At 43.4% G+C, this 16,306-nt stretch overlaps 2 protein-coding genes across 2 annotated transcripts; both read left to right on the top strand.

The window, feature by feature from the left end:
* The first annotated feature begins 1,631 nt into the window (after nucleotides 1-1,631).
* Nucleotides 1,632-9,151, top strand: LOC124283334 (arylsulfatase B-like). Its single transcript, XM_046719370.1, has 8 exons — nucleotides 1,632-1,812; nucleotides 2,839-2,995; nucleotides 3,872-3,984; nucleotides 4,858-4,977; nucleotides 5,707-5,829; nucleotides 6,724-6,853; nucleotides 7,314-7,467; nucleotides 8,405-9,151. Exons 1-8 carry the CDS (start codon nucleotides 1,708-1,710, stop codon nucleotides 9,126-9,128), a joined length of 1,626 nt encoding a protein of 541 aa, XP_046575326.1. The 5' UTR covers nucleotides 1,632-1,707; the 3' UTR covers nucleotides 9,129-9,151.
* Nucleotides 9,152-9,925: 774 nt separating this feature from the next.
* LOC124283338 (arylsulfatase I-like) lies at nucleotides 9,926-15,990 on the top strand. Its single transcript, XM_046719374.1, has 8 exons — nucleotides 9,926-10,152; nucleotides 10,436-10,592; nucleotides 11,543-11,655; nucleotides 12,104-12,220; nucleotides 12,660-12,782; nucleotides 13,146-13,278; nucleotides 14,230-14,383; nucleotides 14,985-15,990. Exons 2-8 carry the CDS (start codon nucleotides 10,565-10,567, stop codon nucleotides 15,652-15,654), a joined length of 1,338 nt encoding a protein of 445 aa, XP_046575330.1. The 5' UTR covers nucleotides 9,926-10,152; nucleotides 10,436-10,564; the 3' UTR covers nucleotides 15,655-15,990.
* The last annotated feature ends 316 nt before the right edge of the window (nucleotides 15,991-16,306 follow it).

The following is a 16,306-nucleotide window of genomic DNA, read 5'->3' as shown; positions in this document are numbered from 1 at the left end:
TCCTGATTACAATCGACCCCTGCAGTAACAAACCGGAGTCGATAAACCAGCTGTATAACGAGGTTCTCGTGATGTGAAGTAGGCAGTCACGGGACCGTTATGTCCCATCACTCTCATCTACTGTTGGATGGTACGCACATTTGAGTTCCTAAACAATGTGTTTCGACTATTTTCGTTATGTTATTATGTTTGTCTGTATGTTGTACTTGTTAGTTGTAAATTACCATCTATCTAAGCACATGGCGTGACAATGATATATATACCAGGAAATAGACACGGCAACTAACTACACACTAAATATTGCTGTGTGGACATGCTAGACTTGCACAAACCTCGAATCTAATAATTAATAGTTTAAATGAAAATTTCTGAAAAGTATAAATAACAGAGTGGCGTCTGTAGCGACCAGAACTGGGATACGACCAGAACTGGGATAAACAGTCCACAATTTCGTCCTCCTGTCTAGACTTGCCTCTTTAAAGGATAGAATTACTGTACATCCATGAGCTTAGCATTCAGTACAGCCTTGTAGTAAGGCTAGGGACATGCATACTGAGAACATACCCCTCAAAGTATTGATGTGAAGGGAATTCTTGCAGATCGATGATTCGATCTTTTTATTTCATACCCATTATAGGGTATGTATGCAGGTGGGAATGACAAGTGTTACATGTATGATCAACTTCTATATTGTTCAATAGCGACGTTTCGGTATAGATACTTACACCGATTTCAAGTATAAGTTGATCTATACCGAAACGTCGCTATATTGCACAATACAGAAGTTGATCATATATGTACACTTTCTATTCCTATTACTTACAAGTTCCAGAACGCCTCTCAAACACATGCATGCAGGTGTTTCAATACGCTATATATTCCAGTAACCTACTGGTGTTAATGTACACGTGCAGTATTAGAGTATATTGCATATGCTTTATAGTTTTAACGTAACGGACATGCTTCACAGACTTTATATGGTATATCGAAACTGCCTGCTGTTGTCGTGTACGATTGCCAGAGTTTTCTTTCGGTTGGTCTGAAGTGACATACAAACGGCCAGCAATAAGGGACAAAAAAATGTGGGCTTGATACATCGGATAACATCTCTTGTCTGGAACATCCTGCCGATGAAGCGCTTCTGTTTGTAAAAACCCCTGCAGTCGCCGTTTCCTCTGTCTTTGTCCATTCAATGACCCGACGTCGTAACCGCGTCTTATCTGGAGACAAGGATAGTATCTGTGATATGTACATTACACGATAAATAGCGACCTTTTCCCTCTATGATTCACACAGATAATTCAATAAATCTAACCATATCAGGTCAGTTATTATTGTTCAGGAAGCTCATTGTGTCAATGATCTGCTACAAATGTTACATGATGGTCAGTTTGAAGCTGTTATTAACCCAAGCACCGATCACACTGGACACATGGACAGAACAAAACTGAAAATGCTCTATCTTTACACCAATGTGTATTATGGTATTTGTAACCTTCGCCTGCTGTCAGACAATTGGAATGAAATATATTTTAGCAAAATGCAGATTATCCTATGTGTAGTAAGTCTGAAGTAAATTCTAATGTAGATAACGACAGATTTGGAAAGATATGAGCCTTAGGTCATGCCAGGGAGTAGCGTTAAGTATTTCCTGTCTGGAGAAGTGACTACCAGGTCACAGGAGCCTCGTACACAGCACCGTACACGATGATGTGGTTTGAGGTGCTGTCCCTGTGTCTGCTAACAGCCATCCAACGTGTAGTTCTACAATCAACCCGTCCCCATATCATCTTCATTGTCGCTGATGACATGGTAAGTTGAGGAATCAGTTCAACATGGTTTCAGAAACACCACAAGAAGGTCACAGTGGGAATACATGGAATTGGGAGTCGACCCGGGTCAACGACATGACACTTTACCTACTTCGCTACAACTCTGCGTTGAACCCAATGTAGTGTTATTCTGTTTGTCTGTTCAGCGAATTTTGTCAGCAGTGATATGGGAGCAAGTGACAGGCTGTCACGAAGATAGTAAAACAGTGACAGTTCAAGAGAAACTAGACATAAGCTTAGTCGCTGAAAATATATAATTTTGATGGACACAAGAAAGTCCAATTAAATTGAAAAGGAGCCCTGGTATGGTGGAGAAACCTGAGGAAAATCTATACTTGCTTCATGTAGGGCGTTTGTATTACCTTAAGGGAAACTAGTCTCGGTGGACTACGGAGAAACTAAAAAATTAATAGCAATAATAACACACGTCCTTTATCTCCAGTGTAATGATGCATAGAGAATAGGGACTAGGTCACCAGATAGATATCTAGGTCACCTTTCAAGGTTTGACATCACGTTGATACCAGACATGCTTGTCGTAATCTGGAGTGAAGTGAAAATATACCTAAATGAGAATAGGTTATCAAAGTGAAGTGACCTTGGTTAGTGTTATCGTACCCGACGAAATCGGGATCAGGTATTACATACTATCGGCCTGTGAAGATGTAATCAAGTGATACACTCTATTATTCAACTATTCAATTATCATCCAGTAAGCCTATGTACAATTTAATCCTTCCTGAAAATTCACTTCATGACTTGTGCTATGTGTTGCCCTCACTCTCCACCTGGCCTCATCCAGCCGTGCTACTGGCAGTGGTCACTGTTAGCTTGATCACGTGTACGAATCTACATCGCAACGTAGCTCTTTGAAACAAACAACAAGTTGTGATCCATAAGGGCGTATGTTCGTTACATATCTGGATCGTCGTTCATGCAATCAACCACAGGTTGCTGCTGTTGCTGTTGCTGTTGTTGTTGTTGTTGTTGTTGTTGTTGCTTCTAGGGATGGCATGACATCAGCTTCCATGGATCAGAAATCAAAACTCCGTTCATTGACTCCCTGGCGTACAAAGGCATCATCCTGAACAACTATTATGTGTCCCCTATCTGCAGTCCCACCCGGACAGCCATACTAACTGGGAGGCACCCCATACATACAGGTAAGGGGGTCAGTACTGACTGGGAGGCACCCCATACATACAGGTAAGGGGTCAGTACTGACTGGGAGGTACCCCATACATACAGGTAAGGGGGTCAGTACTGACTGGGAGGCACCCCATACATACAGGTAAGGGGGTCAGTACTGACTGGGAGGCACCCCATACATACAGGTAAGGGGTCAGTACTGACTGGGAGGCACCCCATACATACAGGTAAGGGGTCAGTACTGACTGGGAGGCACCCCATACATACAGGTAAGGGGTCAGTACTGACTGGGAGGCACCCCATACATACAGGTAAGGGGTCAGTACTGACTGGGAGGCACCCCATACATACAGGTAAGGGGGTCAGTACTGACTGGGAGGCACCCCACACATACAGGTAAGGGGGTCAGTACTGACTGGGAGGCACCCCATACATACAGGTAAGGGGTCAGTACTGACTGGGAGGCACCCACACACATACAGGTAAGGGGGTCAGTACTGACTGGGAGGCACCCCATACATACAGGTAAGGGGGTCAGTACTGACTGGGAGGCACCCCATACATACAGGTAAGGGGTCAGTACTGACTGGGAGGCACCCCATACATACAGGTAAGGGGTCAGTACTGACTGGGAGGCACCCCACACATTCAGGTAAGGGGTCAGTACTGACTGGGAGGCACCCCATACATACAGGTAATGGTCAGAAATGACAGGATTTATCCCATTGAGATATGACGCAAAGGGGTCCAAGATTATATCATAATTGGATGTAGAGTTGATACAAGATTAGAATCAATGGCTAGTTCGTCCTCTGCATTAACGTGACATTCTGTAAAACAACAAAACTACAGTATTCATAGAGACGCTAATCTCCCCCATTCTGACACAGGAATGCAGCACGGTGTGATACTTGGTGCCTCTCCGTACGGCCTCTCTCTGAATGAGACCATCATGCCGCAGTACCTGAAGGAGCTCGGGTACGCCACTCACATCGTGGGGAAGGTATGGGTGACGTATGATCTCTACGGCGTTCTAATGAATATAAACAATGATAATTATATATGATTTCTGTCCTGGACAGCTATTCTCGAAACAGATGCTCGATTGGCATTTTAGAAGATGCTATTTGATGAACAATAGAGACTTTTTCTGGGTTACATCTTCTTTTTATTCTTGAGTACAACGTTTCAGGACTTGTTCTGGCCGCATCATCAGGTAAAAACTGAACAGTAACAGTTAACTCTGCCCGTGACGTCACAATGCTCGAAACGTTCGTAGCCCTATGAACTTCTTAAGCACATTCTTAACACATTGGCAACGATCAAAGTTAAGAATTTTTAGGGCTACGAACATTTCGAGAATAAGGACCCTGGGCAGTGCATACACCAATGACTGAGACTGAAACGGTTGAAATTCCCCATCATGATTTTTTAACACTTTGTCAAATTCATTTCAACCACTTTTAATACCATAATAGAAGCCTTAATCTGGACAGTACCGTCCACGTGTTTAACGCCGCACTCAGCAATATTTCAGCTATTGCGGCGGTCTGTACATAATCAATCGATGACGTGTGTCAACCAAGTAAGCGAGCTTGGCCACCGATCCATTTAGTCGCCTCTTACGACAAGCACTGGTTGCTGAAGATATATTCTAACCTGGACTAACATGATGACCAAACAAGGGGTATCCCATTCTCTTCTCACAGAGGTTACTCCTGTCATATCTTCCTACGTAACGTAGGGGTATCCATACATACGGGGTTACCGGCAACCGGGGTTTCAATGGTAATGAGGTTACCATGTTACTGTGTCCAGGTTAATGGGGTCTCACTGTATACAGTGTAACAATAACGTTTTCCTTTGGCATGTCTAGTGGCACCTGGGCCATTATACAGAGAACCACACCCCCACTAGGAGAGGTTTCGACTCCTTCTTGGGCTTCTACCTCGGCCACGAGGACTACTACGACCACTCCGCCGAGGACGGATGGGGGGTAATAATAAACTACATATCTCATATAAACTGCTCGATGTTTGCTAGGGACACGACTATTATTTCATCATACACTAAAAGTGGGCCCAGAAAGACTCCTTCGTCTCAGTACATTTCTCCAGTGAGTGAGTGAGTGAGTTTAGTTTTACGCCGCACTCAGCAATATTCCAGCTCTATGGCGGCGGTCTGTAAATAATCGAATCTGGACCAGACAATCCAGTGATCAACAGCATGAGCATCGATCTGCGCAATTGGGAACCGATGACATGTGTCAACCAAGCCAGCGAGCCTGACCACCCGATCCCGTCAGTCGCCTCTTACGACAAGCATGGGATACTGAAGATCAATATTGTAACCTGGACCTTCATGGGTCTCATTTCTCCAGTGTTGAATACAATGCAAGGGAAGTTGGTTTCAGTTTCAAAAGTCATACAAGCAACAGGTGGCATCCACAAGCATTTCGTAATCTCTTTTTATCATATACTTGGCCTTAATGGTGTTTGAAAAGGGATTATTAAATATCCATATTCATAAATGCATCGGTATCAGCCACACATTTGTATTAATCTCGTGTCATTTTTCTGAATCCACAGACTCATATGCATTCATACATTTACATTTATATAAGTTGTACCATGACAGAAATATATTGTTCACGATTAGTGCAGCTACTGTCATGTATAAATTAGAAGGGTATTTTGGGTCAAACATTGTTAAACTCCATCCCTAGGGATACTGGGGTTACGACTTCCGGCGGAACCGGGCAATAGAACGGGGTTACGGTGAAACATATTCCACCGAGCTGTACACGCAGGAAGCAAACGCGATTCTCCGACTCCACAATACATCACAGGTAAGACCAATGTCAGCACGTAGGGATGTAACAGATTTTGTGGTGTGCCTAGATTAGATTCTACTTGTATTTATGTTCAACATAACAGTATTTATTGCCCCAACTCAATCACGGTATTGATCAAATTGCATCCTTGGTACACTCTTACGAGTTACAGTGGGCAATGTAGCCGAGTGGTTAAACCATTCGATTTCTTATATCGTTAGAATATATGGAGCCCATATCTGGGCGATATTCCTCAAAAATTGTTGAAATAAGTGTAAAAGCTTCGCTCACTTACTCACTTATAGACTTGGGGTAATGCGTCCACGACGTGATTAACGTAAATAACGTCCACGACGTGATTAACGTAAATAACGCCCACGACGTGATTAACGTAAATTACGTCCACGACGTGATTAACGTAAATAACGCCCACGACGTGATTAACGTAAATAACACTCACTACGTGATTAACGTAAATAACGTCCACTACGTGATTAACGTCCACTACGTGATTAACGTAAATAACGTCCACGACGTGATTGCAAAACAGTGAAAAATGAAACACTGTGCTTTCAGAAAGTATAACTGACCATACAAAACCTTGAATGTTTGCCTTTCTTTTAAACATTTAGTTCGAATTTCTGAAATATATTTTAAGAGCAGTGTTGTCGTACGTTGAAGTACCGTTTAATAAGAGTGCCCAATAAAGTTATAAACTTTGACAACACTCCTGCTGTGCCAGTTATCGAGACTGGAACAGATAAACTAGCATGTGACATTATAAACATTGACACACTTGGAGATAGGTTCCAACCCGGATCTTCATCTGTCACATTTCCTCATGAAATCTGAGAATGTCCGCTTCTCATTTTGCCTGGCAATCATTGACGTCAGTTCCGGTCTCTGTAGCCTCTGTTCCTGTGGCTGGCTCACCAAGCAGTGCATGCCGGGAACTACAATGGCGATCCGGTCCAGGCACCTCAGAAATATGTCGAGAGATTCCCTGGCATCGAAGACGTCCCCAGGAAGACATTTGCTGGTAATCTTTGTCTACTGTGTTCAGTATGTGAGTGATTTGTGTGTTAACACAAAAATATATCAGAGGTAAGGTTGGGGGCTGATGTTGGGATTAGGGTTTTCCAATTTGGTGGTTCCCGGGATTCTAAGATAAATATGATATATGCATGTCTGCAAACACGGAGATACCCTGTGGTATCCCCCATTGCATAACAACTTTATGGTGCTTCGTCTCTGCGGGGGGCGGTGGGGTAGCCTAATGGTTAAAGCGTTGGCTCGTCACGCCGAAGACCCGGGTTCGAATCCCCACATGGGCACAATGTGTGAAGCCCATTTCTGGTGTCCCCCGCCGTGATGTTGCTGGAATATTGCTAAAAGCGGTGTAAAACCAAACTCAGTCAGTCAGTCAGTCGTCTCTGCGGAATCAAACCCACGATTAACGGATTGCTTACCGTGCTTCTAGACACATGGTGATGTTGCAGGGATGACCTCGGCGTTGGATGACTCCGTCGCCAGCGTCTTCCAGACACTGGAGGAGACGGGGATGATAAACAACTCCATCATTATCTTCACCACAGACAACGGCGGACCCACCAACGGCTACGACAGGAACTCTGCTTGTAACTGGCCACTCAGGTATTACACGTAGTGTGGAAATCGGGCCTGGATATAACGTTAAATACGTGTAACCTCATAGCCACATTGTGTTCTTCACATCACTTACTGCTTCTCAGGCACGGGGGGCAGTGGGGTAGTCTAGTGGTTAAAGCGTTGGCTCGTCACGCCGAAGACCCGGGTTCGAATCCCCACATGGGTACAATGAGTGAAGCCCATTTCTGGTGTCCCCGCCGTGATATTGCTGGAATATTGCTAAAAGCGGCGTAAAACCAAACTCAGTCAGTCAGTCTCAGGCACGACTCGAAACTGGATGAATCAGTGTGTCGGAATAAATAGGAATACTTGACAGGAATACTTTTATCTTTTCATTTCTAAAGATACTATTTTCATTATATGTCCAGTGTTTATATGGGAATGCACCTGATATGTATGATTATCCTTATCAAAAGTTGAGTAGTATATAAACACCTTGTAAGCCGTCCATGATATGAAAGGGATAATTCGTTTTAGCCATGTAACGCCATAGTTTTGATTACACGTTATCGTCAGTAGGGTCTAATATCAACACTCGATATTAGCCTTGAGTTATCGAGGATGAGTACTTGAGTCCTGTTAACATAGCTGTAGTGACATAAGAGCGTGTCATCTTTATGTGTCAGGGTAACGCGCACCAACTGGATTCTTACTAAAACTAGTAATCACAGTCCCTGAAATATGCTTCCCCACCATCCCCCACCCCACCCTCCATTCTGCCCAAGGTTTCGTGTAATGCAAAAACATTTGAATCTCAAATCTCAGTGGGGCTCCTTTATTTATCAAAACGATATATTTTCAGAGACAAAGGGTACGAACATGATCAGGATGTTCATCATTAGTTAAAGCTGATCATGCTGTGTGGCATCTTCGAAATAATTCAGTGTAAACTTTCAGTGATACGCACCGTGTATTTCCCCAGGGGCTGCAAGAACACGATGTGGGAAGGAGGGGTGCGGGGAAATGGCTTCATCTACAGCCCTCTACTCTCTACATCCGGGTACGTCCAGGAGAACATGATGCATATCACTGATTGGCTGCCAACTCTCTACCACGCAGCCGGAGGTGACGTCAGCAAGCTCAGGAACCAAGATGGCTACAATCTGTGGGAAATGTTGTCAACCAAAGGTGATGCTGTGAGATACGAGATCATACACAACATCGACCCAACAGCAAACTTTTCAGCTATAAGAGTGGGCGAGTTCAAGTTGGTAGATGGGCATGTCTCGGGTGGTAAATATGACTCGTGGTATCCCCCTCCGGAAGCTAATGCTGTCGACATAAACCGGTCCCTCAGCGGCAGCCCTTCAACTGACAACATCGCCGTCGTCGGTCAACCTATTGATGTGAAATGCGGACCTAAACCACTAGATGCTGAGATCAACTGTAAACCCGAGGTAGCCCCATGCTTGTTCCACATTCCAAGCGATCCGTGTGAGTTCCACAACATTGCTGCGTCACATCCGGCGGAAGTGCAGGCTCTGCTGGACCGGATTAATGAGTATAGAAAAACGATGGTTCCGCCCTCCAACAAACCGATAGACCCCCGGGCCAATCCCGCCCTTCACGGTGGGGCATGGGGACCATGGCTTGCGGATGAACAAGGGTTGATCAGCATACCAAATATTATCGGCAGACATGTTTAATGTTGAATAAAAATGTTTCTCTATCGTTGCATTGTGCCATTTATTCAACAATCCACTGTTATTTTACCAACAAGTGAGTGAAAGAGTTTGGTTTTACGCCGCTTTTAGCAATATTCCATCAATATCAACGCGGGGAACACCAGAAATGGACTTCACATGCACGTTGTACCCATGTGGGGAATCGAACCCGGGTCTTCGGCGTGACGAGCGAACACTTTAACCACTAGGCTACCCCGCCACCACATACCTAAAAGAACGTTTTATGTGAAAATATCTGTCACTTCAGACACTTTTTGTGGGGCAATAAAAAGTAATCTTCAACTGACTGACTGACTGAGTTTAGTTTTACGCCGCTTTTAGCAATATTCCAGCAATATCACGGCGGGGGACACCAGAAATGGGCTTAACACATTGTGCCCATGTGGGGAATCGAACCCTGGTCTTCGGCGTGACGAGCCAACGCTTTAACCACTAGGCTACCCCACCGCCCCAGTAATCTTCAACGATGACACCTTACTTTGAATGATACATCATTGTTTGCTGTGGTTTTTTTTTTTGTTGTTGGTATTCTTCCTGTGCAATGAACAAACACAAATACGGATATGGAATATATTAATAGCAACAAATGTACTGTCTGTGTGTACATCATAGATTCTTGAAGATCGTGAAGAGTTCTTTCTCTTTGTTACCACCCTAATGAACTTGAACACAACGGACATTGCACATTGTGTATATCTTATCAATAGGGGGCGTATCTTGGTCACGTGAAGTGGAAAAAAATTTGCATTTTGGATACTTTCAGTCACGTTACTCAAGTCATATCTCGCATCTTTTCTCGTGGTAACCGTACGGTATTGTTTGTATGGGTGAAATGGTCAGGGTTATTCTATCGTAGTCAAATGAATCTTCTTCAGTATTGACAACTGGACAATGAGGCTTGCTTTGATTATTGTACTATCGCTCCTGTGCGTGACGTCACAGGCGAAAGCCCCCAAACATTATCTTCATTGTAGCGGATGATCTGGTAAGTATAATCAATAACAGCAGGCTGGTAAGTATGCCTGTTCTGCTGTTACTTAGCATAGAGTCATCGATATTGCACGTATTGCCTGAGTCGATAATAACAGAGCACTGAAGATACAGACAGAATCACAGTAAAGCAAACCTTTTCCTTGTTTAAATAGACAACATGAATTCCTTTCGTGAATGCTAAATCTTTGCGACCGATGTTTTCATCTGCCATGTGTGTATGTGTATATAGGTAATTTGTTTAAAATTACGGATAGTACAGCATTCAATATTGCCAGGGCTGGGGTGACGTCAGCTTCCATGGTTCTAAGATCAGGACGCCGCATCTGGACAAACTTGCATACAATGGCGTCATCCTCAACCACTACTATGTGTCTCCACTATGTACCCCGACTAGAAGCGCCATCATGACCGGCAGGCACCCCATTCACACAGGTGAGATGGACATCCCCTATACACAGGTGACATGGACAACCTATCCACATAGGTGAGCAGAAACACATGAAACGTCAACCCAATAGAGCAGCCGTTGTTCAGGTGAATGGGTGAGTGTATGTAGTTTTACACCGCTTTCAGCAGTACTGATAAACCGGAAAACGGCTTCACGCGTTGAAGGGAATCGAACCCTGGTCTTGGGCATGACGAGCGAATGCATTAACAACTGGGCTACCGAACCGCCCCTGTTCAGATGAAGTTACGTGATGTCTTCATCACTGAATGGCGTCAAAATGCATTTTCGCAATAATGTAGTATATAATTTAATATGGCTTCCATTGACTAATCAGCATTTAACATAATCCCGGCCGGGCCAATCAACGAAGAATACAGTCAGCTGTACACACACCCAATGTATGCAGTTATAAGGAATGCAGGTGGAATTATCCCTTTGTTGACCACGTCCAGGGTATGATGCATCTTTTCTGTCTCCTGGGGTCGCATGTCGGAAACACTAACTGCTGGATCGAGTTCCATGGTTCTTAGGATCCAGGAGTGAGTGAAGGTTTACTTACATGCGACCTCTGGTGATGTAAAGGATGAGTGAGTGAATTTAGTTTTACGCCCCTTATAGCAATGTCCCAGCAATATCACGGCGGGGACACCAGAAATGGGCTTCACACATTGTACCCATGTGGGGAATCGAACCCGGGTCTTCGGTGTGACGAGCGAACGCTTTAACCACTAGGCCACCCCACCGCCCCGGAGATATAAACAATAAGTATAGGGTTACTGTTCAGATACTGGGCATCTGTAGGTTAGTCTGTCTCACATTTCCTCAGCCATACTATTTTCAGTTCCACCTAAGTGGGTAACCCTTTTTAATTTACAGTTAATATATTTTATCAACATTATATATTTCCAGAGACTAATCGTTAGTTTATTGGCAGGTCTGCAGCACAAGGTGATCAAGGAGACCACTCCGTATGGCCTGTCTCTGAACGAGACCATCATGCCCCAGTATCTCAACGAGCTGGGGTACGCTTCACACATCATTGGTAAGGTGAGCTAAACACTGACTGACACAAGGGCAGAGCTTTCTATTGGTCAGTACTGTCAGAAGTAATAATGTTTTCAAAATGAAAAAGGAACGATCAGTTAATGACATCTTTCTTTTCAAACTGTTAAATTTGTCAACTGTATCAATGTTTTAGTACGGCAGTCATTTTATTTACTTGATTTATTCCATGTCAAAAAGCGTGTTGTTGCATTTGTTTGTCGCAAGAGACGACTAACGGGATCTGATGGGCAGACCTGGTTGATACATCGTATCACAACTGTGTAGATTGATGTTCGCCAGTGTAAGTCACTGAATTGTCTGGTCCAGAGTCATACTTATAGGCTCATATAGAGACAGAGAATCGTGTATGTCAGCGTGTATGTAATCATGCAATTCCTTGCATACACACATTCTAATACAACTTCACAGTACACTACAATGCATGTTGCAGTGGCATTTGGGCTTCTTCAAAAAGGATTACATTCCAACTATGCGCGGGTTTGATTCCCATTTCGGTTACTACACGGGGAAGGAAGACTACTTCGACCACACAAGCCAGGGCCCGGAGGTGAGTAGTGAATATCCACGTCTTTTCTAACCGTTATTTAGGGCTACCAACGAGGTCTGTTCAAATATATAGAAATGTGTTACATTTGAGTACGAGTTGACAACAACGAGTAAGCAACATCTGGATTGTATATCGTCGTTTTGTGAATATATCGTCAACTCGGACTCAACAGTTTGAGTATTGACAATGTACTCTTCTTTGTGGATATTCTGAGTGAGTATTAAAATTCAACGTCATCGGCAATATGTGGATATTCAGTTTGAAAAAATAGGCAAATAAAATAAACATTTCTATGTTTTGAACACTCGTTAATTATTTTATTAGTAATTGTGTTTTGGCTTCTTTCGAATACTTTGCTCTGAGACGTGGTTGAGTGGTGCCATCGGGTACCTAAGGTATGATATTACATGTTGAGAGAGTCGCTGGGGTTGTGTTTCAGGGCATGTGGGGGCTGGACTTCCGCCGGAACCTGGACGTGGTGCATGATGATGATGAACAGTATTCCACAACACTATTTGCGACAGAAGCCAGTGACGTCATAAAAGCTCATAACCAATCAAAGGTGTGTTCGGGAGTACGAGAAACTATCTTACGATATCAAGGAACATTAAAGGCATAATACTAAATTATTAAATGGTGAAAATGGTGTTGACGCATACCATGTATACCGCCAGTCTGGTCTTCACATCCTGTGTGTCACATACAGCGAGAGGATATAATAAGCATAATGGTCGTGTCTCTATCTGTGAAGGACGGGCTGAGTGGATAAAAGAAGCGAATATTATTCTTATTGTACGAAGACGTTTCTACTTGTATGTTACTCCATGTTTCTATAGTACAGTATCACTTACAATGATTGTGCATAGACTATGGCAGTGTAACTCAGTGTTCACGTTTACAAGTGTGTTGTGCTGTTCCTGCGCAGTCGTTGTTCCTGTATCTAGCCTTCCAAGCAGTGCATGCTGGGAACTACGGGGGAGAAGATATTATTGCAGCACCCCAGACATACATCGACAGATACAACCATTTCAGTGACGTACCGAGGAGAATGTTTGCTGGTAAAATGTATTTTTGAATTTTTCTCCAAAGCCGTAAATATATATTGGTTCATCTTCTGCCGGGGACTAGTGTGAGAGAGTGGGTTAAAGTCAATATCAAACCTACACCTGTAGCAAGGAAATGTAAGAACTGTACCGTAGTTTCCTGAAATCGTGAAAGGTAAGAAAGCTCATCACAGATTCACTGTGCAAAAACCTACTCGTTTGATGCTGTAACTGTTGACGTAATGTAGTACATCAGATCTGTTTCCTTGTCAACGGACTTCCTCCATCTTGTTCTGGCCATAGCAAGAAATCGAGTCTGAGATTTCCCTTGCTTCCGATGATCTCCCAACTTCAGGTTCAGCAGTAGGAATATTCCCTTGAAGATCCGGTTTAAAGCTGATCATGCTTGTCGTAAGAGTAGGGTCATTAACAAGATGGGATGGTCAGGCTCGCTGACTGGGTTGATGCATGTAATCATATCCCAGTTTTGTAGATGCTCATGTTGCCAATTACTGGATTGTCTGGTACAGGCTGGCCCAGACTGCATTATACTGGCTGGAATATTGCTGATTGTTGCGTTAAACAACCAGCTCACGGTACTCAGGACGACATCAGTGTGTGACGTGTTAATGCACCACCGCGATCACCAGGTTAACCTTGGACATTCCATTCGCTGCGACTTTTCTAAATACACAATGCCATTTAGAAAGTGGTCAAATGTAACACATGTTATATTTGGGATTACACTTTCTCAGTAAAGTACAGGTTCTAGTGCTTTTGTTGGGTTGAGTCCCATCTGGAATTCGAACCCACACCCTCAGAGTCAGGCACCTAATCGCAAGCACACAAACTCAGCCGTCTAACCAACTCAGCCATCCAACAAAAGTACTAGTAAGAAACAGATTACTGCACTCGTGTCCGCATTGTCCATTCCCCAATGTAATGTTTATATTGTGATTACTTCAGGCATGGTGTCGGCTCTGGATGAAGCTGTGGGTAACGTCACGGCGACGTTGCAGCAGACGGGGATGATGAACAACACCATCATCGTCTTCACGACCGACAACGGCGGACCAACCAATGGTTTCGACCACAATGCCGCAAGCAACTGGCCGCTTAGGTATGTGTATCAGCGTTCGTCCGTGAAGCCAGTTTGCCAAGTCTGTTTGTCATCAACAAAATTTTCTAAACAAGAACACCTCTTCCATGACAACAGTATCGTGCTCCGTTCGTCAAAGGTTATGCCGTGTGCAGATTTGCAGTACATTCCACATCCCATCTTGTCACGAATTTGTGATCAATGGACACCGAGTTTACTGAGTTTAACGTAATGTAGTATATACAGTCAGTGTGTATATGTATATACTACACAACTCGCTCATATCAGTGTAGTTGATATGTGATAGATGAATATCATATGACACAACAGATTAGCTATAATTATATGAAAGAATCTTGGGCCCTGTGACTATTCCTGAGTGATATATAGTATTCGTTCTGAATACATATGTTACTTAAAGGGAATGGGGAAGTTTTCTGGTTTATATTGATCCAAATCAAATTTCTTGTTTTGAAATAATAAAGTGTCATCATAAAGTGACGCTGCAAGTATCATATTTACGACGTTCTTTGGTAATTTTGTCCTTCTCCATTCAATTCACAGATAGGGTTGCTGACCTTGCTCTGAACTGATGTATTGGTCTTTCTGTGTATTTCTTCAGGGGCTGCAAGGCCACGGTGTGGGAAGGCGGCGTACGGGGAAATGGCTTCGTCTACAGCCCTCTACTCTCTACATCCGGGTACGTCCAGGAGAACATGATGCATATCACTGATTGGCTGCCCACACTCTACCACGCGGCCGGAGGTGACGTCAACAAACTTAGGAACCAAGATGGCTACAATCTGTGGGAAATGTTGTCGAACAATGGCGCCGCTGTTAGAAACGAAATATTACATAACATTGATCCCATACAGAACTTTTCATCTATTAGAGTTGGGGAGTATAAACTTGTTATGGGAGATATCTCAGAAGGTAAAGACGATTCTTGGTACCCGCCACCAGAAGGAAAGGACACCAAGATCAAACATCCCTCTGGAAGTGAATTCGTGAAAGAGTTCAATACAAACGACCATCCAGTGAACGTCAATTGCGGCAAGAAACCCGTGGATGCCGAGACTAACTGTCAACCGGAAGTGTCGCCATGTTTGTTTCACATTGCCAGCGACCCGTGCGAATTCCACAATATAGCCTCCACAAACCCAGACCAGCTTCAATTCTTGCTGGCCAGACTTGAAGAGTACAGGAAAACCATGGTCCCTCCCGCCAACAAGGACCCTGATCCTAACGCCGACCCTCGACTCCACGGGGGTGCGTGGACATGGTGGCTCTGATACACTAATGGACACAAGTTTTAGATTCAATCGTTTTACAATCCTGTAAAATATCAGTATGAAAAGACAAGTTGATGTTAAAAAATTTTTTTATTGAACCTATGAAGGGTCGATTTTTATGATGATTTTTAAGTTTGATATATCTTATTGAAATGATGATATTTTGTTCGTAACAGACAAAATTAAAAATACTTGGGTAATATCAGATTTTCATGACTTTTGGCATACACTGACAAGAAAGAAATGTATGAAATATCCTAGGGCAGTATGAGCATGCTTTTACAATGTGTTAATGACGGGTTGTTTTATTGACGAAATTAAAATGTCTGATATTGATATTTTTTGTTTCTTTATTAACATTAGTTAGTTTATTTTTTTACTGGATATTTTCATCCAGTGATATTGCAAAAGAAAAGCCCCTAATTCTGGAGCCTAATTTTACATGGAAGATTTTATGGGCAGCCTGACCTTACGAGACCACCGATACGTGGGTCTCCACGAACTAATACAGGTGTAGATGTGTGTCTTCTTCAGCCACTTGGGTGGTAGAGCAGTATAGTGGATTAAATCCTTTATTTGTTACGCAGAAGACCCGAGCTCGAAGCCCTACATCTGTACAATGTGTGAAGCCTATTTCTGGTGTCCCCCGCCC

This window comes from Haliotis rubra, unplaced genomic scaffold, assembly GCF_003918875.1.
Source record: "Haliotis rubra isolate DU_JTF1 unplaced genomic scaffold, ASM391887v1 Scf313, whole genome shotgun sequence".
Lineage (NCBI taxonomy): Eukaryota > Metazoa > Mollusca > Gastropoda > Lepetellida > Haliotidae > Haliotis > Haliotis rubra.
The sequence above is the reverse complement of the archived record's forward strand: the minus strand, read 5'-3'. Positions and strand labels throughout refer to the sequence as shown.

Excerpts from the sequence above, each read along its gene's own strand:
- LOC124283338 (XM_046719374.1), top strand. The coding sequence starts at position 10,565 with ATGACCGGCAGGCACCCCATTCACACAG. Across the intron at positions 10,593-11,542 it reads CAGGCACCCCATTCACACAG|GTCTGCAGCACAAGGTGATC; the intron begins GTGAGATGGACA and ends GTTTATTGGCAG. Across the intron at positions 13,279-14,229 it reads ACCGAGGAGAATGTTTGCTG|GCATGGTGTCGGCTCTGGAT; the intron begins GTAAAATGTATT and ends TGATTACTTCAG.
- LOC124283334 (XM_046719370.1), top strand. The coding sequence starts at position 1,708 with ATGATGTGGTTTGAGGTGCTGTCCCTGTGTCTGCTAACAGCCATCCAA. Across the intron at positions 5,830-6,723 it reads GACTCCACAATACATCACAG|CCTCTGTTCCTGTGGCTGGC; the intron begins GTAAGACCAATG and ends CGGTCTCTGTAG. Across the intron at positions 6,854-7,313 it reads CCCCAGGAAGACATTTGCTG|GGATGACCTCGGCGTTGGAT; the intron begins GTAATCTTTGTC and ends GTGATGTTGCAG.